The following is a 25,937-nucleotide window of genomic DNA, read 5'->3' as shown; positions in this document are numbered from 1 at the left end:
GGATGGAGGGCAGGTAGCATAGCACCCATAAGGACACACAATTTGAAGAACTCCAATTACTGCACATGGTGAATAACTTCTCCTTCAAGTAGGGTCCCTGTGGGTGCTCCACTTCAGATGATTTCTAAGCAGTATCCTCTGAAAGAAGAGGGAGCTTCGGAGCTGGATCCAACAACAAAGGATTGCTATGCCAAAAGCATCATCTGATCTAGAGGCATATATCAGAGCATAGTGTTTGGGAAAAATGTTAACTGATGCCCATGTTGCTGCTTTTCAAATTTCAGTAATGGGAACATTTGTTAACAGTGTCATGAAAGCAGCTTGTGATCTTGTTGAATGGGCTATTTTTCTTGAAGGGGGCTAAATATTAGAAGACTGGTAACAAACAGGAATACAATTGGAAACTCACTTTGAAAGTCTTTGGATAAAAACTGATCTTTTGTATCTTTCTGCAACTGAAATAAATAGTCTGGAAAACTTTCTGAATGGTTTAGTTCTAATAGAATAGAACAAATAGAAACTAATGACCTGGATATTTTAGATATGAACTAGGGATATGGCATAACAATGTCTTATCTTAAAGGAAGGATCAGGCATTTAGTGCACCTAGTTCTCCAATCCTACAGGCAGAAGTGATAACCTAAACATGTTGTTTTCATAGATCAATACATCAGAGAACTCTTAGCTAATGGCTCAAAAGGAGGTTTCATAAGACCATGAAGGACCAAGTTCACTTCCCATACAAGAGTAGGCTGTCTAATTTGCAGAAAAAGTTTATCCAACCCCTTGATGAATCTTTCAGTTGTGGGATGAGCAAAGATTGACTATCTTTGCACAGGGGAATGAAATAGTTGCCTAATGAACTCTGAACTCACAGAATGACTTGACTTCTTTTAAACCACCAGGTAATTAAGAACAGCGGAGAGGGAAGAATGAACTTGGACCTCCTCCAATGGGATCAGTAGTAAGTCAGCAATCCATTCATCAGGTCTTGAAGCTGTTTAAAATCATCAGCATAAGAAGGTAGAGGAGACATCACAGCTTTATCTGGAGAAGATGAGGAGAAGTTTGTTTTTGGTGTCACCTCCTTATCCACCCTAGCCTTTTTCTCTTCAAAAGACTCCTCATGAAGTTGAGGCTGTTGAGGAGGGAGAGATGGGTCAGGAGAGTGCCTTTTGCAATGATTCCCAGGAGAGTAGCTAGGAGCTCTTGAAAACTGTTGATGGTAGGCTGTCCCTGGGTCCCAGTACGGCAATTGAGGAGGGCTATAAGGTAGAGGGGGAGGCATGAGTTTTGGTCATCTCAGTAGGAATGAGAATGCCTTGCTCTCGAAGCTTCTTTCTCAGTAAAGGTATCTGGAAAGATGTCTCTATGGTGGTATGTAGGAGATCCTGTTTAGAGATCTGAGAGTCTGAAGAAGAGACTTCGGCATAATTAAGAGGAGAAGCAGACATTGGAGGTAAGGATGGTTGTTCACCTGGTGCCAACGGTACCAGGGAACCATGAGACCTAGAGAGGGATAAGGGTCCGGGCAATCTTGCAGACCTCAGTACTGACAGTCATTTGGTACCCACTAGTATTGGAGATGCTGGCTCATCAGATACAGACAAGTCTTTAGAGTATCTAAACTACTGTGGTACCAGCTGAATCTATGACTGTATCAGATGGAGCTGCCTGGTAAGTAATGTCAAGGCTGAGGATGTTTAAGGAGGTACCAGTCTATACGATGATGCTAGTACTAAAGATGCTGGCTTGGGAGGTACCAATGTTGCAGTCGGTTCATCAGTTTAGGTACTGGGGTTGGTAATGGAAAGTCTGGGGGTGATGCAGCCTTTTTCAAGGCAGTGTGTTTTGGATCTTTGCTGGAACAGTCATAGAACTGAAAGAGACCTCAAGAGGTCATCTAGTCCAGTCCCCTGCACTCATGGCAGGACTAAGTATTATCTATACCATCCCTGACAGGTGTTTGTCTAACCTGCTCTTAAAAATATCCAACGATGGAGATTCTACAACCTCCCTAGGCAATTTATCTCAGTGCTTAACCACCCTGATAGTTAGAAAGCTTTTCCTAATGTCCAACCTAACCCTCCCTTGCTATAATTTAAGCCCATTGCTTCTTGTCCTATCCTCAGAGGTTAAGAACAACAGTTTTCCCCCTCCTTTTGTAACAACCTTTTATGAATTTGAAAACTGTTATGTCCCATCTCAGTATTCTCTTTTCCAGACTAAACAAACCCATTTTTTTCAATCTTCCCTCATAGGTCATGTTTTCTAGACCTTTAAACATTTTTGTTGCTCTTCTTTGGACTTTCTCCAATTTGTCCACATCTTCCCTGAAATGTGGCACCCAGAATTGGACACAATACTCCAGCTGAGGCCTAATCAGCGCAGAGTAGCTCGGAAGAATTACCTCTCATGTCTTGCTTAAAATACTCCTGCTAATACATCCCAAAATGATGTTCACTTTTTTTGTAACACTGTTACTTTGTTGACTCAGATTTAGCTTGTGGTCCACTATGACCCCCAGATCCCTTTTCGCAGTATTCCTTCGTAGGCACTCATTTCCCATTTTGTATGTGTGCAACTGATTGTTTCTTCCTAAATGGAGTACTTTGCATTTGTCCTTATTGAATTTCATCCTATTTATTTCAGACCGTTCCTCCAGTTTGTCCAGATCATTTTGAATTATAATCTCATTTTACAAAGCACTTGCAACCCCTTCCAGCTGGCTATTGGCCACAAACTTTGTGCTCTCTATGCCATTATCTAAACCACTGATGAAGATATAGAATAGAACCAGACCCAGAACTGATCCCTGAAGGACCCCACTCGTTATGCCCTTCCAGCATGACTGTGAACAACTGATAACTACTCTCTGGGAATGGTTTTCCAACCAGTGATGCACCCACCTTACAGTAGCTCCATCTAGGTTGCATTTCCCTAGTTTGTTTATGAAAAGGTCATGCAGGACAGTATCAAAAGCTTTACTAAAGTCAAGATATACCACGTCTACTGCTTCTCCCCATCCTCAAGGCTTGTTAGTCCGTCAAAGAAAGCTATCAGGTTGATCTGACGTGATTTGTTCTTGAAAAATCCATGCTGACTGTTATTTATCACCTTAATAGCTTCTAGGTGTTTGCAAATTGATTGCTTAATTATTTGTTCCATTATCTTTTTGGGTACAGAAGTTAAGCTGACTGGTCTGTAATTCTCTGGGTTGTCCTTATTTCCCTTTTTATAGATGGGCACTATATTTGCCCTTTTCCAGTCCTCTGTAATCTCTCCCGTCTTCCATGACTTTTCAAAGATAATCGCTAATGGCTCAGATATTTCCTCAGTCAGCAACTTGAGTATTCTAGGATGCATTTCATTAGACCCTGGTGACTGAAGACATCTAATTTGTCTAAGTAATTTTTAGCTTGTCCTTTCCTTATTTTAGCCTCTGATCCTACCTCATTTTCACTGGCATTCACTATGTTAGGAGTCCAATTGCGACCAACCTTCTTGGTGAAAACCGAAACAAAGAAGTCATTAAGCACTTCTGCCATTTCCACATTTTCTGTTATTGTTTTTCCCCCCCATTGAGTAACCAGCCTACCCTGTCCTTGGTCTCCCTCTTGCTTCTAATGTATTTGTAGAATGTTTTCTTGTTACCCTTTATGTCTCTGGGTAGTTTGATCTCGTTTTGTGCCTTGGCCTATCTAATTTTGTCCCTACATACTTGTGTTATTTGTTTATATTCATCCTTTGCAATTTGATCTAGTTTCCACTTTTTGTGGGACTCTTTTTTGATTTTTAGATCATTGAAGATCTCCTGGTTAAGGTAGGGTGGTCTCTTGCCATACTTCCTATCTTTCCTACGCAGTGGGATAGTTTGCTCTTGTGCTCTTAATAATGTCTCTTTGAAAAAATGCCAACTGTCTTCAACTGTTTTTCCCCTTAGACTTACTTCCCATGGTATTGTACCTACCAGCTCCCTGAGTTTGCGAAAATCTGCCTTCTTGAAATCCATTGTCTTTATTTTGCTGTTCTCCCTCCTACCATTCCTTAGAATCATGAACTTTACCATTTCATGATCACTTTCACCCAAGCTGCCTTCCACTTGTAAATTATCAACCAGTTCTTCCCTATTTGTCAAAATAAAATCTAGAACAGCCTCTCCCCTACTAGCTTTCTCCACCTTCTGAAATAAAAAATAGTCTCCAATACATTCCAAGACCTTGCTGCTGTGTTATTTTCCCAACAGATGTCCGAGTAGTTGAAGTCCCCCATCACTACCAAGTCCTGTGCATTGGATGATTTTGTTAGTTGTTTAAAAAAAGCCTCATCCACCTCTTCTTCCTGGTTAGGTGGTCTCTACCATAGTAGTGACCCCTACTATGACATCACTTGGTTTTTTTACCCCTTTTATCCTTACCCATGCTTGTATGATACTGCAGATGATTTCAGTACCAAAGTATTCATGGTGCCCATGAGTCTGATGAGCTTGAGGATTTTATTGAACTCCCAGTGCTGGAGACACCTAAAGCCTCAGCATGAACCTTCCTGGGACATGAGGTGTACAAAATGGTTGATCTTGATGGTGACCAAGGCTTTTTTTTTTTTTTTTTTTGGTGGGGGGGAGATAGGCTCCTTGTGAGGAGATGTAGAACTCCTCTTCCTGGAAGCTCTAACGATACCTTCTGAGCTCTTATCCTGCAAAAGCCTAGATACTGAGGTCAACAGGCACTGTGTCCATTCAGAGGCCAACATATGGGGGGGCAGGGAATCTGGGCCTAGAGCCAAGTCCAGTAGGAGCAAGTGTTCCATCACAAGAAGCCTAAGTTTAATCTCCTAGTTTTTAGGAGATCTGCTTTTAAAAGCTGAGCAGAACTATCACTTAGCTGGAATGCAGATGTCTTTTAGGAAGCAGGTACAGAGGGCATGTCCACCACAGACCAGGATAGCTTCCTGACAGTTAAGATAGTGTTCAAATCCCAGGGATCCTGGCACATCAAGTTGATGAAGACACCCAAACCAATCCCCCTCAGAATGGAGGGGAAAGAAGGGACAGATGAGGGCAATTAAACAAAATGCCCCCAAATATAAAACAAACTCAAATCAAGTAAGCTAAACTAACTATGATAGCCTTGAGTTTTAGTTAAGTTATCAAAGTTTAAGTGGGCATGCTAGATCTACCGTCACAGGAAACTGAGGGCAATTTGCCCATGCAGCCTCATATATCCTCAGTACAGGGCACAAGGTGGTATACAGTGCATACGTGGGCCAAATGGGCATTCCTAACAAAAATCTCAGATCAAAGGTAGCATAGGCACATGCACACCTGAACCAGAACTCCCATAGGGACACCATTAGAAACAGAACCAAGGAATCCTGGGAAGTGTAGTTATGAGGAGGATCCTGAGAATTGCAGTCTAGACAGCAATACATTCTGGGAAAGGGGAGTGGGAAATAAAAAAGAACCTTGATTGTCAATGAAGAAGCTATTAGGGAGGTAGCAAAACATTGTTTTCCTTCTGAGGGAATCTGGAAAAAGACCAGGCCATGCTAGAGGGCCCATGAAGATTTTGGGTGTCTCTAATGAGTGAAGGAAAATGAGAAAGGGCAAAGAGGGAAATCTGAGACAACTGCAGATACAGCTCAGTAAGCCAGCAAAGCAGGTCTAAAGTCAGGAAGGAGGCTAGCAGGGAGATGAAAGAGGCTGAGGGGAATTAGAGCACAAGAGCTTGGAGCAATTACTGAATGCTAGTTTCCTGTCTTGGAGCCAATAGCAAGGTTTCCAAAATTGGTGGCTGGAAGTTCCTTTTCACTTACCTGCATCAAGGAGAAAGCAAGATTGCTCAGACTCTTAAAGTAGGACTTTGGCTAAGTCAGAACAAAGAAAAGACGGCTACCTACCTTTTTGTAACTGTTGTTCTTCAAGATGTGTTGTTCACGTCTATTACAATTATGTGTGGGTGGGCCGCATGCACAGACGTCGGAAACTTTTTCCCTTAGCAGCTCCCATCAGGAAGGCAGGGGAGCCCCCAAGAGTGGTATATATTACCCTCCGGCCCGACCCCCTTTTGTTCCTTCTTGCCATTGACTCCGACAGAGGGAAAGGGGCGTGGGTATTGTAATGGACGTGAACAACAGTTACGAAAAGGTAGGTAACCGTCTTTTCTTCTTCGAGTGATTGTTCATGTCCATTCCAATTAGGTGACTTCCAAGCTTACCATCGGAGAAGGGTAGGAGTCATGGAACAGCTCTGATTGAAGAACAGCTCTGCCAACTGCCACATCATCTCTGGCCTGTTGGTTAACAGCATAGTGGGCTGTAAACATGTGCACTGTAGACCAGGTGGCTGCTTTACAGATCTCATGGATAGGGACCTGAGCCAGAAAGGCTGTCAAAGATGCCTGTGCTCTGGTTGAATGAGCCGTAATTGCTAGGGCTGGGACTTTGGCCAACTTGTAGCATGTGTGAATGCAGTCTGCGATCCAGGACGATATGCGTTGCGCAGAGACAGGAAGACCCTTCATTCTGTCAGCTATGGCGACGAACAATTGGGTCTGCTTGCGGAAAGGTTTTGTTCACTCTATGAAGAACGCCAGCACTCTCTGGACATCTAGCTTATGTAGGCTGCAGTGTCTCAGGCTCGTATGGGAACACGGCGGTGGTGTTGTCTGTCAGGACTGTCACGCTGTGACCTTGTAATGTGGCGTGAAATGTTTGGCAGGCCAGACAAACTGCCCTGAGCTCCTTCAGGTTGATAAGAAGAGGTATCTTGTCCTTCAACCACAAGCCTTGTGTCCTCAGGTCCCCTAAATGTGCACCCCAGCCCAGATCTAACACATCTGTTACTAATGTCAGAGAAGGTTGGGGCTTGGCGAAGGGAACCCCTGTACAGACCACTGGTTGGTCCAGCCACCAGCACAGGGATTGTAGCACCTATGCTGGGATTGTCACCACAGGGTCCAGGGGGTCTCTGTACGGACAGTAAGACAGTGCGATCCACGTTTGTAAGGGTCAGAGTCTCAGTTGGGCATGCTTGACCATGTACGTGCATGCTGCCATATGTCCTATTAGCTGTAGGCAACACCTGACTGTGGTAGTGGGATACCGAAGCACTGAATTTACAATCTGCTCTATGGCTTGGAATCTGGGATCTGGAAGGCTCACTTTTGCCTGTACCGAGTCCAGGACTGCCCCTATAAACTCTAACCTTTGTAGCTGACTGAACGGCTTGTTGGGACTTTTCCATTTGACTTTTATTTATCTTGAAACGAATAGCATTTCCTAATTTAGCCAGGAGCCTAAATTAAACTACTGCATCAGGTGAGAGGAAAATTGAGGCACAGGCAGGTGAGGAAACTGAGGCAGCATCTATCTCTCCACAGGATAAGAGATATGTGACACTCTCGTATTACAAAGTACAATAGATTACCTTAATTCTCTAGCAATGCCACTTTCTCCAAAATCATTTCAGAATCGAATTCAAAACTGGTCTGGTTTTGTTTTAAAACTTTATCTAATTTTAAATTCGTTCCAAGGACTTGTTCCAGCCAGTCTCACATATCTTGTCTCCCTCACTCGGTCCCTCCCTTCAGCTAGTATTGGCCTTTTCTCTGTTCTTCCCACCAATCTCACTACTATGATACAGAAAAAAGATTACACTTCAAGATGTTTGTCCCTAGGGGTGCTCCACTTCAGGTGCGCATGTGGCTCTTGATCAGTGATTTTCTGTTAGGTTCTATTTAGCCTGCACATGTGTTCTGTAGAACTTTGCACCATGCTCGGAGTGTATATAGGGCTGCACAGGCGAACCACCCTCAGCTCCTTCTCTACACGAACATTTAATAAGAACAGTCCAAAGCAAGAGGATAAGGATGACAGGTAGTGGAGCACCCAAAGGGACACACATATTGAAGAACCACAGTAACCACACAAGGAAAGTTTAACCTTTTCCTCTTCTTTGAGTAGTGTCCCTATTGTTGCTCCAGTTTAGGTGACTCCCAGGCAGTATCCTCACAGGAATGAGGGAGCTTGGGAATCAAGTCCAGGAGGTAAGACTGTGCAGCAGAACCAATTGCCACATCTTATCTGATGAAATGGACCACGGCATAGTGTTTAGAAAAGGTATGCACTGGTGCCCAGTGTAGCAGCTCTCAGGCACTGGAATGTTTTTGAGAAATGCTGTGGAAGTTGCTTGGGATCTGGTAGAGTGTGCTAAAATCCTGTGGGGAGGCAAAGCACCAGCTGCATCATAGCAAGCAGTAAAACACCCAAAAATCCATCTCAACAGTCTCAGAGAAGAGGTTGTGAACTCCTTTGATCTTTCTGCAATGGAAACAAAGAGTTCAGGTGATTTCTGACATTGCTTACTCCTATCCAGATAAAAGGCCAATGCCCGTCATACATCTAATTTATGAAGGAAAGTCTCCACTGAGATTTGTGTGGTTCAGGAAAAAAACAACAGTAGATGAATAGACTGGTTAAGATGGAAATCCAACAGCACTTTAGATAAGAATTTTGGGTGGAGTCAGATGGAGACCTTGTCCTTGAAAAATATTGTAAATGGGGGTGGGGGCAGTCTGCCATCAAGTTCCAAGTTCTCCAACCCTGCAGCCTGACATGGTAGCTACTAAAAAGGCCATCTTCGTAGATGAGTGAAGCAAGGACCAGGTCAACATAGGTTCAAATGGAGGTCCCATAAAGGTATCTAAGTTACAGGCTGAGATCCCAAGTCAGAGTAGGATCCTTAACCTAGGGGCAAAGATTCCCCAGACACTTAATAAATCTCACGGATGTAGGGTGCACAAAAACAAAAATCCAATAGTGGGGAATGAAAGGCGGATATTGCAGTGAGATGAAATTTAATAGAGCTAATTGAACAACCTTATTTTTTTAAATCCAGCAGATAATTCAAGATGGCTGACAGTGAAGAAGATTCAGGCACAAGGCAGTGAAGGTAATACCAGTGGTTGAACCTCTTCCATTTCTGAAGGTAAGTGATTCAAATTGACTACCTTCTATTATTTAGCAATACTTGCTGTACACCTGTCAAGCGGGTAAATTCTAATCCTGTGAACCATCCAGGAGCCATGCTTGTAGATAGAGGATTCCTAGGTTAGGGTGAAGCACACAACCTAGGTCCTGGGAGAAGAGATGAGGGACAGTCAGAAACTTGAGCCAGTTGGACACACAGATGAAGCAGCTAAGAGCACCAAGCTTGCCTCAGCCAAGTTGGTACTATGCAGAGAGATTCTGGCAAACAACTGACCCTCCTTAATCATGGCCTCAAAGTCTTCTCTGTGCTTCTGTGGAAGATGTTCAATAAAGAATGCAAACTTGTTGTAATTCATGTAATCATACTTGGCCATGACCACCTGATAGTTTGTGATCTAAAACTGGAGAGTTGCAGATGAGTAGGTTTTCCATCCAAAAAGTTCTAAGCGTTCCCGATTCTTGTCATAAGGGGTAGAACTTGAGCAATGCTGTCTACCCTGCTTGTTTATGGCCTCCACAAACAAGAAATTAGGTGGGAGCTGGGAAAACAAAAATTTTGACTCCCTGGGCAGGGGTGGGAAATAGTATTTCCCGTTTACAAGTTGGCAGTAGTTTCCACACACAGTCTTTGCTGGATCCAGGAGCACATTATTAATGGGTCTTGTATTTGGTAACACCAATCCGGGTTGCACTATGTCCAGGAGCTTGTGATGCAAGTCCTTAGAGAGTGGACTTGTTCCCCCCGCTCCAAATTACAAGCCTTGGGGGCAGGCAGCCTGAGGGTGCAATGCAATGAGTTCTGCAGAGAAAACAGGAGATGTACTGCTCCCAGTTTGCGCCCCTGAGGCGGGGAGTCAGAATTTTGTTTATAAAACATAGTGATTACCAGGTGATTTTAAAAGGGCTATTAGAATGTTTCCTAAAATTAAATGATCTGTTCCAAGCTTGGTCAACCGCAAAAAGTAGGTAGCCTAAATGACAGAAAGTAATTGTAGATTTTTCTACAGTTGTTTCAATTGTTGTATTCAAGAGGGGGTAAAATTACTAATATCTTTCTTTGAGAACATAATTGATTTTTTAGACAAAGGAAATGCGGTAGATCTAATCTACCTAGATGTCAGTAAAGCATTTGATACAGTTCCATGTGAGAAATTATTAGTTAAATTGGAGAAGATGGGGATTAATGTGAGAACTGAAAGGTAGACAAGGAACTGGTTAAAGGGAAGACTACAACAGGTCATACTGAAACGTGAACTCTCAGACTAGAGGAAGGTTACTAGTGGAATTCCTCAGGGATCGGTCTTGGGACCAATCTTATTTAACATTTTTATTACTGACCATGGCACAAAAGATGGGAGTGTGATAATAAAATGTGCAAATGACACAAAGTTGGAAGTATTGCCAATACGGAGGAGGCCCGGAATACCATACAAGAAAATCTGGATGACCTTGTAAACTGGAGTAATAGAAATGAGATGATATTTAATAGTGCAAAGTGCAAGGTCATGCATTCAGGACTAACAACTAGAATTTTTGCTGTACACTGGGGATTTATCAGTTGGAGGTGACAGAGGACAAAGAGCTGGGGATATTGGTTGATCACATGATGACTAAGCACCGTTAATGTGATGTGGAAGTTTGCCAGAGGCATGGGCAACAGGGGATAGATCACTTGATGATTACCTGTTCTATTAATTCCCTCTGAGGCACTTGACATTGGCCACTGTTGGAAGACAGGATACTGGGCTGGATGGACCTTTGGTTTGACCTGGTATGGTGTTCTTATGTTCTAAAAGGCTAATACTGTCCTGGGGTGTAGACAAAGTATTTCCAGTAGAGACAGGGAAGCATTAGTACCATTATACAAGGCACTGGTGAGACCTCATCTTGAATACTGTGTGCAATTTTGGTCTCCCATGTTTAAGAAAGATGAATTCAAACTGCACCAGGTGCAGAGAAGGGCTACTAGGATGATCTGAGGAATGGAAAAATCTATCTTATGAGAAGAAACTCAAAGAGCTTGGCTTGTTCAGTCTAACCAATAAAAAGCTGAGGGGAAATAGTATTACTCTGTAAAAATACATCAGAGGGATAAATACCAGGGACGGAGAGGAGTTATTTAAGTTCAGCATCAATGTGGATCCCAGAACAAATGGATATGAACTGACCATCAATAAATTTAAGCTTGAAATTAGGTAAAGGTTTCTAACCATCAGAGGAATCAAGTTCTGGAGAATCCTCCCAAGGGGAGCAGTGGGCAAAAAACCTAACTGATTTCAAGATTGAGCCTGATAAGGTTATGGAGGAGATGGTATGACAGGACTGCCTACAGTGGTATGTGGCCCATCGGCGACTGCCTGTAGCAAAAATCTCCAGACTGGAGACGAGACACTAGACAGGGAGGGCTCCGAGTTACTACAGAGAATGCTTTCCCAGGTATCTGCCTGGTGGGTCTTGCCCACATGCTCAGGGTCTAACTGATAATCATATTTGGGGTCAAGAAGGAATTTCCTCCCGGGTCAGATTGGCAAAGAACATGGGGTTTTTTCCATCTTCTGCAACATAGGGCATGGGGTCACTCACAGGTTTAAACTAGTGTAAATGGTGAATTCTCTGTAACTTGAGGTCTTTAAACCATGATTTGAGGACTTTGGTAACTCAGCCAGAGATTAGTGGTCTTTTACAGGAGTGAGTGGGTGAGGTTCTGTGGCCTGCAATGTACAGGTCAGACTAGATGATCACGATGGTCCCTTCTGACTTTATTAGGAGTATCTGAGTAAGAATACACATTACGATTTTAAACCTAACCAGTGTCCCAAAAGTGTCTTGCCACAAGATGTCAGAACTTGATAGTATTAGAGCTGAGTGGGTCTAATATTGATTTAATTTTCTTTCTTGATATAGCAATTAGAAATATCTGACAGGAGTATTGTATCTAAGTTATTATCTGCAAAAACACTAGTTTTCAGTTGCCTAAGTAGCCTCTTGAATCACAGTTAAAGTCCCTCCCCGAATCTGAAATAGCGTCCCTGTGGGTAGGCACAGAATTTGTCATCATCCCCCATTCCCACGTGCGGCCCCGTTGGCCTGACTGGAGCCACCCCCCCAAATATAGAAATCAACTACACCTATGGTGTCTCTGGCTCATCTAACACTGACAAGTCCCTGGAGTCATGGAATTCTGCGGTACTGAGTGGGTCGGTACCAACACAGCAGTTGATTTGGGCGGTACCATTGCTTTGAAGAGTGTAGGTGCCAGGGTCAAAGACACATGTTTGATTTGGTCAGTACTGACAGAGCTGAGTGGGAAGGCACTATTGGTAAGTCTGAAATAGATGGTGCTGATCTGGAGGCAGACGGTACTGGGGCCTTACTGGTGTCAGGTTTCTCTGAAATGCTTCAGGATATCCCTGTCCCACTAGTACTGAAGGAAGAGTCTTTCACCTCCAAGGTGCTGAGTGGAGAGGTCATGCCCTTCAACACCACAGACCTACCAGGAGATCAGAGCTTCTTGGGAGACCGAGCTCCTTTTCTTCTGAGCCTTCCCTGAGTCGTCCAAGATCTTCCCCTTCTTAAGTGAGACCTTAGCCAAAGTCAAAGAGGTATTGGTTCTGTCTAATGAAAGATGTATGGGAGGCAATTTCTTGACCTGACTCAGAAGCTGGGCAAAGGGAGAGCTCTATTAGCAACAGCTTCAGTTTGGTCTTCCAATTCTTCTGAGCTCTAGATTTTAGAGCCAGGAAAAAGTTACACTTTTGGGAAATATGGGATCTCCCAAGCAATGGACACAGTTAGAGTGGCCATCGGTGATTGTGATAGCCTCCCAACAAGAGAACAGCATGTGAAACCTGGTGAACCAGGCATGACCAGCCAGGCCAAATAAGCTCCCCAGAAAAAAATGGGAAAGAAAAAAGGGAAAGAGGAAAAACAAACTTCTCACATCTAACTAATTCTATAACAACTAACACTGAACTAACTAAAGAGTAACTACAAAACATGCTGAGGCATCCATGACATGCTAGAGCTCTGTCTCAGGCTGAGGCGATAGAGAAGGAACTGAAGATGGTTCACCCACACAGCCCTATATATTCTCAAAGAACAGTATGAAGTTGTATAGAGATCATGTGTGGGCAGAATGGACACTGCTAATGGAAAATCTCTGATCCAGGGCTCAAAAGGCACATGAGCACCTGAAGTGGAGCACCCATTGGGACACTACTTAAAGAACAGGTTTCAGAGTAGCAGCCGTGTTAGTCTGTATTCGCAATTCGAAATTTGTTAGTCTCTAAGGTGTCACAAGTACTCCTTTTCTTTGTACTTAAAGAACAGTATTTTCTGCATCTATTACCATCTGGAATAGCTTTCTTGTATTTATCTGCCCTCATTGAGGCTCCATCTCATTTTAAATCTCATTAATAACTTTTTCCTCTGCCTATACTTAACTTCTTTCCTTCTGTTATTACAGTATGTAGCACTTTACAGTAGTTACAATCTGATGTAGAAGTTGTATACAATGTTAAATGAAGCTGTACTGATATTTAGGGCTTGTCTACATTACCCACTGGATCGATGGGCAGCGATTGAGCCAGTGGGAGTCGATTTATCTCGTCTATTCTAGACGTGATAAATCGACCACTGAGCACTCTCCCGTTGTCTCCAGTACTCCACTGGAGCGAGAGGTGCAGGCGGAGTAGAATGGGGAGCGTCAGCAGTCGACTTACCACAGCGAAGGACAATATTTTGGCCACGGTGAGTAGATCTAAGTACATCTACTTCAGCTATATTATTCTGTAGCTGAAGTTGCATAAATTAGATCGATCCCCTCCCTAGTGTAGACCAGACCTTAGAGACTTAAGTGTATGAACATAGGACATTTTAGACATTTAGTTTGCCTGTCCCTTCCCTTAAAATTTGAACTCACATTTTTAGTTTTATCCTTTTTGTATTATCCTTTTAAATATTTGTTCAACTGTTTTTCAAAATTATTTACCAGAGCTCTTCTTCAGCTTGGTACAGCTCAAAATCTAGTCTCATTCACCAATAGAAGTTGATCCAATGAAAAGAAGATACTTCACCTACCTGGTCTCTCGGATATTATAATTATTATTCGGTTACCATGGTAGACTGAGGGTCACATTTTCAAAGTGTTTCTTTGATTGCTCCCATAAAATTTTCAAGAGTATCTGTTTTTCAGGCACAAAACCTGTATTTTTTAATGCAGAAACACATGCAAATGATAAACTGAATATGAAATTTATTATTTCTGGCTGTGCATAATGGAAATGTTTCCTAATTTTTTTGAATACACTTAAGAAGGCACACAGAAGATTTCACCCTTCCTATCCATGAATTAACTAGCAACAGAGATCAGCTATAAACTTAAAGACCTTACTAACAAGAAAGCTACATCCAGTGCCTCTCCCTATCACTGATTCTAAAGAAATGATTAGGGTTCTTAAGATTCAGGAACCACGTATTAAGCCAGTGTTCAATAAATCAAGTGGAAAAGTTATGGATGATAGGAAGGGGAATCCAGCCTTTCTGACTTACTAATGAGGGTGAAAGTAAGTTAACAGAAGAAGTAAGGTATTTTTTTTTAAATGGCAGCACAAAGGTGGAAGGACGAAGTGGAGACTGAAATCATTATGCTATTCAGAAAATAATCACCAAAGCAATGTGAAAAAGGAATGATAGCAAAACATATACAGTACAAATTATTATAGGCAAAACTGGTGGCATCACCTGCATTAAGGTTGCCTAACACTCTCCATTGTAAGACCCTGATTTCATTTGTTATAACTTTGCCAAAAACTTTAATTTTTCAAATTAACACTTACATACTTAATGTTGGTCTCAGTCTGATTTGACTTTTTTTTTTTTAAGTTTCAGCTAAGTTTCACCATTTCTGAGACCAATTTAGGGAAAAATACAGTTTGCACCTCCATGCTTTGGAGCAAGGGCTTGAAATTTGACACAGGGGATGACGTGCTGACAGATATGTACTGTAATGAAGCTGTACTGATATTTAGGGCTTGTCTATATTACCCGCTGGATTGATGGGCAGTGATTGAACTAGTGGGGGTCAATTTATCGTGTCTAGTCTAGACGTGATTGATTGACCACTGAGCCGTCTCCCGTTGACTCCAGTACTCCACTGGAGCAAGAGGTGCAGGTGGAGTGGACTGAGGAGCATCAGCAGTTGACTTACTACAGTGAAGGACAATATTTTGGCCTTTTGCTGTTCATGTAAAAATTAACTGAAATTTGGCCTCTTAAAAAAATCTCAATTTGCATAACAAGTATGTTAAAGCTTGGCAGCTAACTCTACTAAGATTTTGTCTGCTCCAAGCATGCTCCATATCAGAGCTCCAGGGGCTGAGCAAGATTTTCCCTACAATTATTCTTCCCAGAAGCTCGGGGCTGCCACAGTATGGGCACAGAAAATGACAGCAGGGAGATGGTTTCTCAATGCTCCTGCTGCTGGCAGTGGGTGCACTATATCAAACCTGGAGTAATAGTAAGAGGAAGCAGCCTGAGGCAGGAGTGGTTTTAGTGTGGGTTCATTTGCACTTACAGAAATCATGAAACCAAAGTGCCAGACTTGAGTGGGACTTTGACCACATGTTCCAAATCACAATGCTCAGAGCGGGGAGCCAGCCCCAACCCCATGGGACAGCAGTTGCTGCTTGGTCTCCAGACCCTCACCTCCTGGGCCTTTCTTCTGCACTGGATCTGGGTTAGGGTTGCAGTGCCAGGGTGAAGGTGCTGCTTGGATGGTTGGTGATCCCTTGACTACAACTCAAAATCATATCCAAGAAAAGTTTAGTGTAGTGCACCCATTGAACTGGGAAGCTACGTCCACCACTGAGTGGAGGAGAAGGTAAAATGCTGCAGGAGCCAGAGGGAAGGAAGTAGCAAAAGAGAAGAGCCAAAGGATGGAGGGAAGCAGAAGGGGACAGAAGTAGTGGAGGAGAACAGGAGCCACTGGAGGAATGGATAACAGCAAGAGGAGGACGAGGAGCTAGGGGTTTATAGGTACAGAAGGATCTAGATCATTTGGAGGGGATGAATAGGAACAGAACAGAAGTGGGCAGAAGCTGGAAGTTGATCAGAGCAGTGGGGGGCAGAGACAGACTGGAGCAGTGGAGTCTATAACCATTAGAACACACTCCCCTCCAGAACTTATAATTGATCCCAGGAGCCCTGTCTCTCTATATTCCTCGGATATCAGCACACAAGCTATGAAATCCACCGGCTAAGTGTATAGCTTATCCCCCTCTAGTGCCTGCTACCAGTTATTCCATTACTTCAAGAGGTAGAGTTCTATTTTGTGGATATAAAGGTCAAAACCCTGTTGACCAAATCTGCAGGTTGATATGGTTCCACATGACAGAATTTATCGGGGGGGTTCTTTCAGTTTTGTTTTTATCCTTGGTATCAGGGAGAGGACCAGACTGAAAGGTGGCTTATGTTTTCCCCAAGAAACTAACATGCCTTCCCCCCTCCCCAATAAGAGTTTTCTTTATTTTACTCCCTGTTATTTTACTCCAAAATCTAGTTGCTAGCTTCAAAGAAAGAAAACATCCCTGACACAGGTTCCAACTACCATCCTTTTGGTTAATAGACAAATGACTTTGTCTTTTGCACCACAGAGACAAGTTAGTATAGTGAACAAAATCAGCACTAAAATTCATCTTTTTGGTACTCAGCGAGACGCCACTTCCATTGCTCCCACGGCTGACAAACAAAACTATCCCATATTCTCTACATCAGAGTACATCCCTATTCCAGTAAGCACTGAAGCACATGCTTAAGTATTTTCCTGCATAAGGATGTTTTCCTAAATCAGGGCCATAGTTCTCACTGATTCAGTGCACAATATGCTAAAGTTCAAATGCTTCCTAGCCCTTCCAAACGTTATCTTAAACTTAACTTCAATTGTCAAATGTTGGTGGTAGTTATGGTTGCAATAGACTTCCATTGTGACAAACTGTATATGACTGTTTATCATTATACCTAAAGTTACACTTAAAACTATTACAGGTAAGACAATATTTTAGCCCCTGTGGAAGAAATTCCTCACATTACCCAACATAATGTCTCCAGCTGATTGCAGAACAGGACTGACAGACTTCAGAGGACATGGTAGAGTGGTAGGTAAAACTGACAAAAAAATAAGCGGACCCTCAATACTCTACCAAAATATAAAGAATCCCCTGGAAGAAAAACAAAACAGTAATTTCTACTGATTGCTTTTGCAGTTTCTAATTACATCATTAGGCATTATAGTCAATTCCCATTAAAAGACAGATTCTCCTGACATCTAAGAAATAAGATAGCGGCCTATGCATTTTGAAAATTTAGCCTGATGTCTATTCTAAGATAAGCATGCGCAGCTCCCATTGACCTCAATGGGAGTTTTGCATACATATGTGAGGGCTGATTTTGTCTCTTCTGTAGCTGGAAAGTTGCTGGGAGAGGTGGGGGGCATTGCTTGTAATTATAAACTACTTTTAATTTGATGATTTAATAACTCCTACCTTATCAAAGAAAAAACATTACTAACAAACTCTTATAATATAACTAGAATGTATTTACTTAAATATAAATTGACTTAGAATGTTTCAATTTTTCTTTTAAAATAATTTTTATGGTCAATAGACTTGTTTATAATTTTCTTCTTTATTGCCTTCAGTCTTTGCATTAACAATTTTTTAAAAAGCCTCTCAAACATTAATTGTTATTTCAGTATTTAATTATTTTGGGCTAGATTTTCATCACTGATCAGCTCTGCTCAGATTATGACTCCAGCTGTAAGAGGGGCAAGATTCATTTCTACAATTTAATATTTGTATTACAATACAGCCTGGATCACTCAAACCAACAGAGGCCACACTATGCTAGGTACTGTACAAAAGCATAACATTCCCTGCCCCATAGGGCTTCCACTCTAAACAGACAAAGCATGGGAGGGGAAACAGAAGCACAGTGAGGTAAAATGACTCATCTGAGATATCACAGCAGGTTATATGTAGAAGTGAGAGTAGAACTCAGGTCTCCTGAAACCCAGTTTGATGTCTTATCCATTTGACCATACTAATCCCCTTGAGCTACCTGCCCAATCCTGTTCCTAGGGAACAATTCAACAAGGTAGGCGCAGAGATGGGTGGGAAATAGGACTCCCTCTTGGTCAATGGTCTTCAAACTTATTTGAATTTGTCCCCCTTCTTTGTGTCTGTAGTGGTTTATGCTCCTCCCTTGGGCACCCAACCAGCAGCCGCTGCTCTCTGGCCGCTCAGCTCTGAAGGCAGCACCACCACCAGGTATGGTATTGCCACCCTTACTTCTCCATTGTTGCCGGTGGCGGCACTGCCATTAGAGCTGGGCGCCTGGCCAGCAGCCGCCACTCTCTAGCCACCCAGCTCTGAATGTGCACAATATTTTTTTTTCCCCTAAAGCTTCTCTCCCCACCCTGAATATATTCTGCACACCTCCCAGTTTGAGGACCTCTGCTCTGGCTCAGCCCCATCTCTCCTACTCACTGTCAGGTGCACAGTGGGAAGTAAATTACTCCATGAAAAAGGTGAAGCAACTCACTCTTCTCTCAGAGCAAGGAAGGAACTGTGATTCTGAGCCATTATTCATTCTATAGCCTTTTTCTGAGGTGGTACAACTGCATGCTATCTTGTTCAGGGCAGATTATAAATTTACAGTCTAGTCTTATGTAAGCTATGACTTGTAATAAATGCAGAACTAAAATCATGGGAGCATTTTGTGCCATTGATTTTGTAACAATTGATTTATATGCAGACTTCTGCATAAAAGTCAACGATAGTACATTGTGGCCCATAATATTTTATAATCCTATTTCATAATAGTTTCATTTTTCATCCTCGTTAAGCAGGTAATCTTGAATTCATTGACAGAACAAGTAATACATACCTGCTCTTGTTACTAGCCTTCAAAAGTTTTTAACTTTTTCCCGCTGCTGCAAATTTCATTAAGAACAAGGTAGAAACATCTTCAGCATGAAGATGAAAATCTGTGTTTTGGACATTTCAAGCCAAATCTTACTCACAGGATTTGGCTCTTGGCTGCAGACATTTTGCAACTAAAAGTACATGTAGTGAAAAAAGATAAAAACTCACCTTCCAGAGACAATCAAATACAGTAGCAGTAGTCCTTGCTTTATTCTTTTTCTCTTGTACACAGTGGTGGGGGTGGTGGGGAAGAGAGAGGAGAAGAGAATTTATAGCATTCTTTTGAAATTACAATATTTCCATTTTAGTGTTATATGACTCTAACCAAATGAAATAAAGAGGTTAAAATTCTGATAGTATAAAGGGCAGCAAGCTACCACAAAATATATTATCCCTATGGGGAAAAATGGTGGTTTGCTATTCTGATCTATTATCTAAGTAAAAATTCTCCAGAGTCCCTTCATTACTGCAAACATGGCTGTACTGGGCTAAACTCCTTCTGTCCTAGATTAAACCCACAGTTCGTAGTGATTAAGGTGTGGTGAATTTATAACAACTGCAATTGCACCAAGGGCCTAGAGGCTTTTAGTTAAGATACTGTGCAGCAGTCATTACAGATGTAGTGTTATTTTTAAAAAGTGTTGTGCCATTTAACTTTTAAAATAGATCAAAACAAAGGTAAACATTTATCAATGCAAACATTTTTTTGTATAATGTCTACAATACACTTTTGGTAAACAGGTCAAAGGTATCAAATAAATAAAGTATAGTTCTTCTGTGAAAGGCAGAAAGAAAATCATTCAGAAAATCTAAAAAGAAAAGCATTAGCAAATGAATACTAGAATCTTTTGCAATTCAACTGAAAAACAAAACAGGTGTTACTATTGGCCTTTAATTGTAAAGACATAATTGCAATACTTAAAAATGAATCTCCCATCTATTTCTTTATTTTAAATCAAGAAATACTCATATCTTAGCATGGCAGTGCTCATGATGTCTCTAAAGTACTGTAATAGTTTGACTTTGAACTTTATTGACTATGTTTACAACCAAGGAGATGGTTGAAAAAAATCTACTTGCGTATGTCAAAGATACTAACCATCTATTTGCTTTCTTTTTTAATTTAGTAAAAGCACCGGGATACTGACTGAAAAGCAGGTCAAAGCTACACCCCTCCTGGTAAATGGTAAATCAATCTGTTAAACAAAGACTGAGATAGATTCTGTTATGGATGTACGTCTACATGTCTGCCTGCTTTCCCCATCACAAGTCACTCTTGAAAAGGTTTTTGATACGGAAGGATATAATAAAATAAACACAATAGAAAATAAAAGTTAACTATAGAGAATTTCTGCCTTATTAATTTGGTAAACAATTGTATTTTTTTGATAGATAAATGCATGTCAGTTGTATCCATTGTCCCAATGTACCCATAAGAACTAAAGTTGTCCAAGTCTAATATATGTACCAAATACACACACTACAAACTTCCATGATATTTATGATACAAAATCCTGGCAAATAAATGTTCTTTTATACGTAAGTGGGTTATTTGCTTTTATAGATGAGTAGGAATTCTTACAATTAATAATGAACAGTTGTAAATAACACAAAGAATTGGGAGCTTAAAACAATGATAGCATACATACCCTTCTTACACGCAGTTCTTCTACTGCCTCTAGTAAACTTGTTTTAAAATCTAACAGATGAATAGAAAGCAATGTCTCTGAAGAACTTTGAAAAGTATAAGCAGGTGTCATTGTCTTAAAGTCTCTATCCATATTTAAATTCTGTATCTGCAATATAAAAATTTATATCATCTTTTCAGATTTAGCCTTTAAAGACTTTCACTTTCTGAAAACTTGCAAGTGTTGAAAACAAGAGATATAATAATTTAGCTATTTAAACAACCATGTGTAAACTGTGAAATTAGGCAGTAATATTTAATTTGACAAAAAATTAAATCCATTGCTTATTGCTTACTTTAGAGTTTAAATATATTTAAATTGTGATTTCTTATTTATTCTTGTAGCAGGTACATGATATAACTTGAGATCTTGCTAGCTTCTGGTTTCTTTTATGTTTGTTTCTAAAGATTTACCAAAAAAGTTAGAGATATACTGAATACTTTTTTCCAGAAAATATAAAACCATTAAATGATTACACATTAGTTATTATTACCATCTTTATTTTTAAAAGGATGTACGATGACGGTAGAGGACAAAAGATGTTTTTATCACTATCTCGTCATATCCCATAATTTTTCTTTTATCTTTTGCTTCGAGTCTCAATAATAATAAAATAAAATAAAATAAAATAAAGACACTAGGTGTGAAATAGGGAAGGGACGTAGGATCCAGGTTTATGCAGATCTGGTAGCTCAAATAGCCTACAGCACTGACATGGGGAGGCTGCAGCTGCTATTTCAACCTATGAAAAGGCAATTAAATTGCCAACCACAAGAGTTCAAAAAATCATGACTTAAACCTAAAAAATAATAAATAATAATAATAATAATAATCTTAACATTGGCTTAAAAATAATATTTTTTTTAAAAAAATGTACATTAGAGCTTTTTTCCCCCACAACCATGACTGCAGTAAACTTACTTTTTAAAAATGAAAACTGAGATTTTCTAATGGTCACTTGACTACAGGAACTAGAACTTTAAGTAAAACACTAAATATAATAAAAAATTCTCACTATAAAATTGCAAGACTTGGCAACATAGTCGCTGCAGGGGCTGACATGTAGCACTGCTCCTTATGCGGATTTGGCAGTGGATTACATCTATTCAGCTATTCCCCTCCCTTACACAGAAGGAATTGTTTGTAGTGCTGGTCTCACACACCAATACAGATTCATATTACTGCCACTATTGGGGCAGCCTGTTTGGAGTGGGGATGATAATGGTGAGTTATAGTACTTTCCTCAGATTACCCAGCATTTTGCCTTATTTATGGAACAGGAGTAATTGTAGATATAGTGGATTCACTTCTAAAAATTTCCTTCTTTTTCAAAGGTATTTTTTTATATCAGCAGCCCAAAATAGCCAGAATTCAGAGTGCTCTAGCAACACCTCCTCCATACTATACCAGTTAATCCCAGGACCACACTTAACACCTCCCTATGCTGGGGCTCCAAAGGTCATAGGGGGATGGAGAGGGAGAAAGAGTACAGCAACATGGAATCCTCCTGGGGGAATTCCCAATTTGTGTCATGAGGCCAAAACATGAGCCAGAATCAGTGCCACTGTTCCCTCTAAGCTGTGCGCGTGTGCACACGCGCACAGATCCTAAACCCCGCACACAGGGTGAAACACTATGCGCACAAAAAATGAAATAGTACATCGGAGCCAGACCAAAATATCATTTACGGGCGACTTTTGACATTGTTCACCCGCCATCTATCAACGCAGCCAGATTCTACTAGCTGGCAAGAGAGGGGGGAAGGGAAAGGAGAGCAATGAATCGTACCCTTCCCCGTCAACATTTCGAACGTGGAACGTTAATCACGTTGGGACAGTCGGGACCCGCACAGCTCCTTGTAGTCTGTTCATTTGGCTGTGTACAAACTCAAGTACATGTGAATAAGTAAAAATGCCTGGCTGTAGTTGCTAAGGAACGTCAAAGATTTCCCAGAAATGAACAAAGGTAAGTGTTGTTTTCATGACTGAAACCTTTCAAAGGCATTGGACTTCATACATTTACTTGTGATGTTTTACCATTTTCCCATATTTTTTTGCCGCAGATGCATGGACGTGTTCGGAGCGATGCACAAACTTCCGGTATCCTGATCTGAATGATCTCCCGTTTGCCCTTTTGTTGAGTTACGCTGTTAAGCACATTGAAATAGTAGCCATATAATAAAAGTATTAATTTTAAATAAACCAATCTGGTAAAAAAATCAATCCCAAAATGTCACTGTTTAGAGGTCTAAAGCATAAAAGAACAGTGATTTCATTTAAATCTGGATGGCTGGATGAGACTATAGAGACTGTTACACCGAAGTCCCATAGTGTAATGTTTGTTAAACTTTGTGAAATATTCACATATGATGAGGACAATGGAGTGGTTTGTATATATTGTCAAGATGCCAGAGCTTCGGGAGAATTTTCAACAGGAATAATGTGGAATGATGTATGGAAGTTGGATTTCTTTAAGCGTCATCTGTCAGGTAAGTCTCATATAGATGGTGTAACAAGACTTAGAAACAAAAACCGTTCCTTACAGAGTGGTTTGCTTAGCATGATTCTTGAAAGTCCAGCTGAAAAACAGAGGAGGCAAATTAATCTTGAACACAAGCGCTCAAACCCAGAAGAAATCAAGGTACTTATTGACAGTGTGTTGTTGGCTATTAAAATGAACAGCTCAATGCTTTCTGTTCAGGATATTAATGACCATATGGAAAAATACGTGCACATACCAGCAAGCTGGAGAAGTAAAAATTATGCTTTTGAATTTCTTGAAATTATCAACTGCATTGTCCAAAATGATCTCATGCATGAAATAGCATCGACAATGTTTCATACTCTAGCTGTTGATGAAAGCACTGATATATCCATTAACAGATACTTGATACTCTACTTTAAATATAGATCCATAAATTCTGCAGACTATAAAACTTCGTTTGGTGGACTATTACGATTGCAAGAATGTGATGCTGTTTCAATAGCGTCTGCAATCAAAAAGTTTTATAAAAAACACCAACTTGATCTAATGAAAATGGTGATGTTCACATCTGATGGTGCCTCCATGATGTTAGGCAAACTCAACGGCGTGGCAGCTCAGCTGAAACGTGATACTCCACACTTAGTCCAGCAACATTATGTTGCACACTGGGAAGACTTGGGGATTTCCGATGCATAGAAAGAGGTCAAGCTGATAAGAGACATCAAAACCTTAATGAGAACTGTCTAAACGGTGTTCTGTCGCTCATCCAGGAGAAAATGCAAATTTCAGGAAATAGTGGATACTTCTGAATGTGAGCCAGAGGCTTTCAGGCCATTCAATGAAGTGTGCTGGTTATCTAGGCACTTTGCACTTCGAGCAATTATTCGCAACTATAATCCTCTTCTGGAATATTTTGAGCAAGACAAAAGATACTGATCCAGTTTCTAAATACTGCCACAAGAAGCTGAATACCATGGAATACCGAATAACATTAAAAGTTTTGAATGATGTTTTGTCAGAGCTGGCTTCACTATTCACACTGCTCCAGAAACGGGGCCTTACACCTCTTAAAGCATTTCACCTTGCACAAGGTAAACTGAACAAGATCAGAAGACAATACCTTGGAGATTCAGTCTTATGGAGTGACAAAGTTAAGGATCTCTTTAATATGAGCTCTCAAGAAAATAATGAAATTGATACCAGTTCCATAATAACTTTCATAAACATCTGGTGTGTACATTTGGCAGACTGGTTTCCAGAGGATGAAGTCCAGGAGTGGTCTGCTTTTGATTGTGCAGCAATAGTTAAGTATGACTTCAATTTTGGAATTCATCAGGTCAAATCCCTATGATCAAAATACAAAGACTTTCTTCCTGAAGAGATTTTTATAGTCAGTCAGTACTATGTGTATTAAGAGTTACCAGCTGGATGTAGGACTGATAGATCTGGACAGAGTTTATATTAATGGGCAAATGAAAAAGATAGCAGGGAAAAACAGTAAGGTCAGTTTAGCAGTTTGACATTTTGAGCAATAAGGAAATTAAAATGAATTTGTAATTACATAACTTATTCTTGGCTGATAATCATTTATTGATATTTTTAGGAAAATTTTAAATTTAAAACATAAACTCTTGTTTTTCTTTTTTTACTTATGATGTCTCTATCTGAAAACCCATATAAATTGACATAATAGCATACTTATTAAATTGCCTTTATTATATGTTTATCAAAATCTTTTTGGACATGTGTATAGAATGAAAGGTGAAAGTGGATACCAATGGGCAGAAGCCTATGGACTGATAATAATCTTGGTTTAATATGTGCTTCATATATGCTCGTGATCGTCTATAAAAAAATCATAAAGCGTAATGCTTAAAACTAACTTCTGCTTCATGAAGAATAGTTAAATTTCCTTTTTCTAAGTATTTAAAAATGACATTTATAAAATAACAAGGTGTAAAACTATTATCATAAATTGCAAATTAAAACTTTTTAAATGTAAAAGCATTTTACTCGCTTGGGTACATTTGCCTCATGGCGCACAAATTTGAACTCTGCTTCAAAAATTTGCACAGAAGAAATTTTTTGCACACAGGACCTGTCAAAAATTAGAGGGAACATTGATCAGTACCTAAGGCCTTGTTAACTGATGGCTAAAACCATAATATAAACACACCCGGAGTTGCTTGGGGAAGGGATTGTAGGTGTGATTATTTTCTCAATTATACCACTGCAGGAGTAATTCTAATGAACTCACTGAAGTTACACAAGGGAGGGAGGGGGAAAGAGGAGAATCAGGCCCAGTATTGTCTTCTGACTTATACAGCACCAATAATACTGTCAGCACTTAATAATAAATTATCAATAATAATAATAAAAAAGTACTTAAGTTTCCACACCATTAACAAAATATATGTAGAATTAAAGGACCAAATTTTCAAGAGTAGAAGCCGAAATCTGCTGGCAAAATCTGTGTGTAAAAAAAAAAAATGTATCTATATTAAGCACCATCAAGTGGCTCTTTGAATGTGCAAACAAATATTGTGCAAGTAACCAAACTCTGTACTTTAATTTACACAGTTACACATTCATTTTCGCACAAAAAATACAGGCTTAATTATTTTTAATTTACAAATCTAGCACTAGAATTCAGGACAGACCAATCCTTATTTAGCCAAAACTCCTACTGAATCCAATCGCACCCCCCCAATAATAAATGCAAATAATTTTTCTTCTCTTCGTTACTTGAAATGACCCCAGATTTCAGAGGTACACCACAAATATATAAAGCAGTACA

At 40.4% G+C, this 25,937-nt stretch overlaps 1 protein-coding gene across 1 annotated transcript in view; it reads right to left on the bottom strand.

Moving 5' to 3' along the window:
• The window catches only part of CCDC73 (coiled-coil domain containing 73), a 146,030-nt gene that overhangs the window by 107,452 nt on the left and 12,641 nt on the right, over nt 1–25,937 (bottom strand). The window contains 1 exon segment of the mRNA XM_043516829.1: nt 20,618–20,764. Coding sequence (XP_043372764.1) covers nt 20,618–20,749 — 132 coding nt within the window. The 5' untranslated portion in view covers nt 20,750–20,764.

This window comes from Dermochelys coriacea, chromosome 6 (assembly GCF_009764565.3).
Source record: "Dermochelys coriacea isolate rDerCor1 chromosome 6, rDerCor1.pri.v4, whole genome shotgun sequence".
Lineage (NCBI taxonomy): Eukaryota > Metazoa > Chordata > Testudines > Dermochelyidae > Dermochelys > Dermochelys coriacea.
The sequence above is the reverse complement of the archived record's forward strand: the minus strand, read 5'-3'. Positions and strand labels throughout refer to the sequence as shown.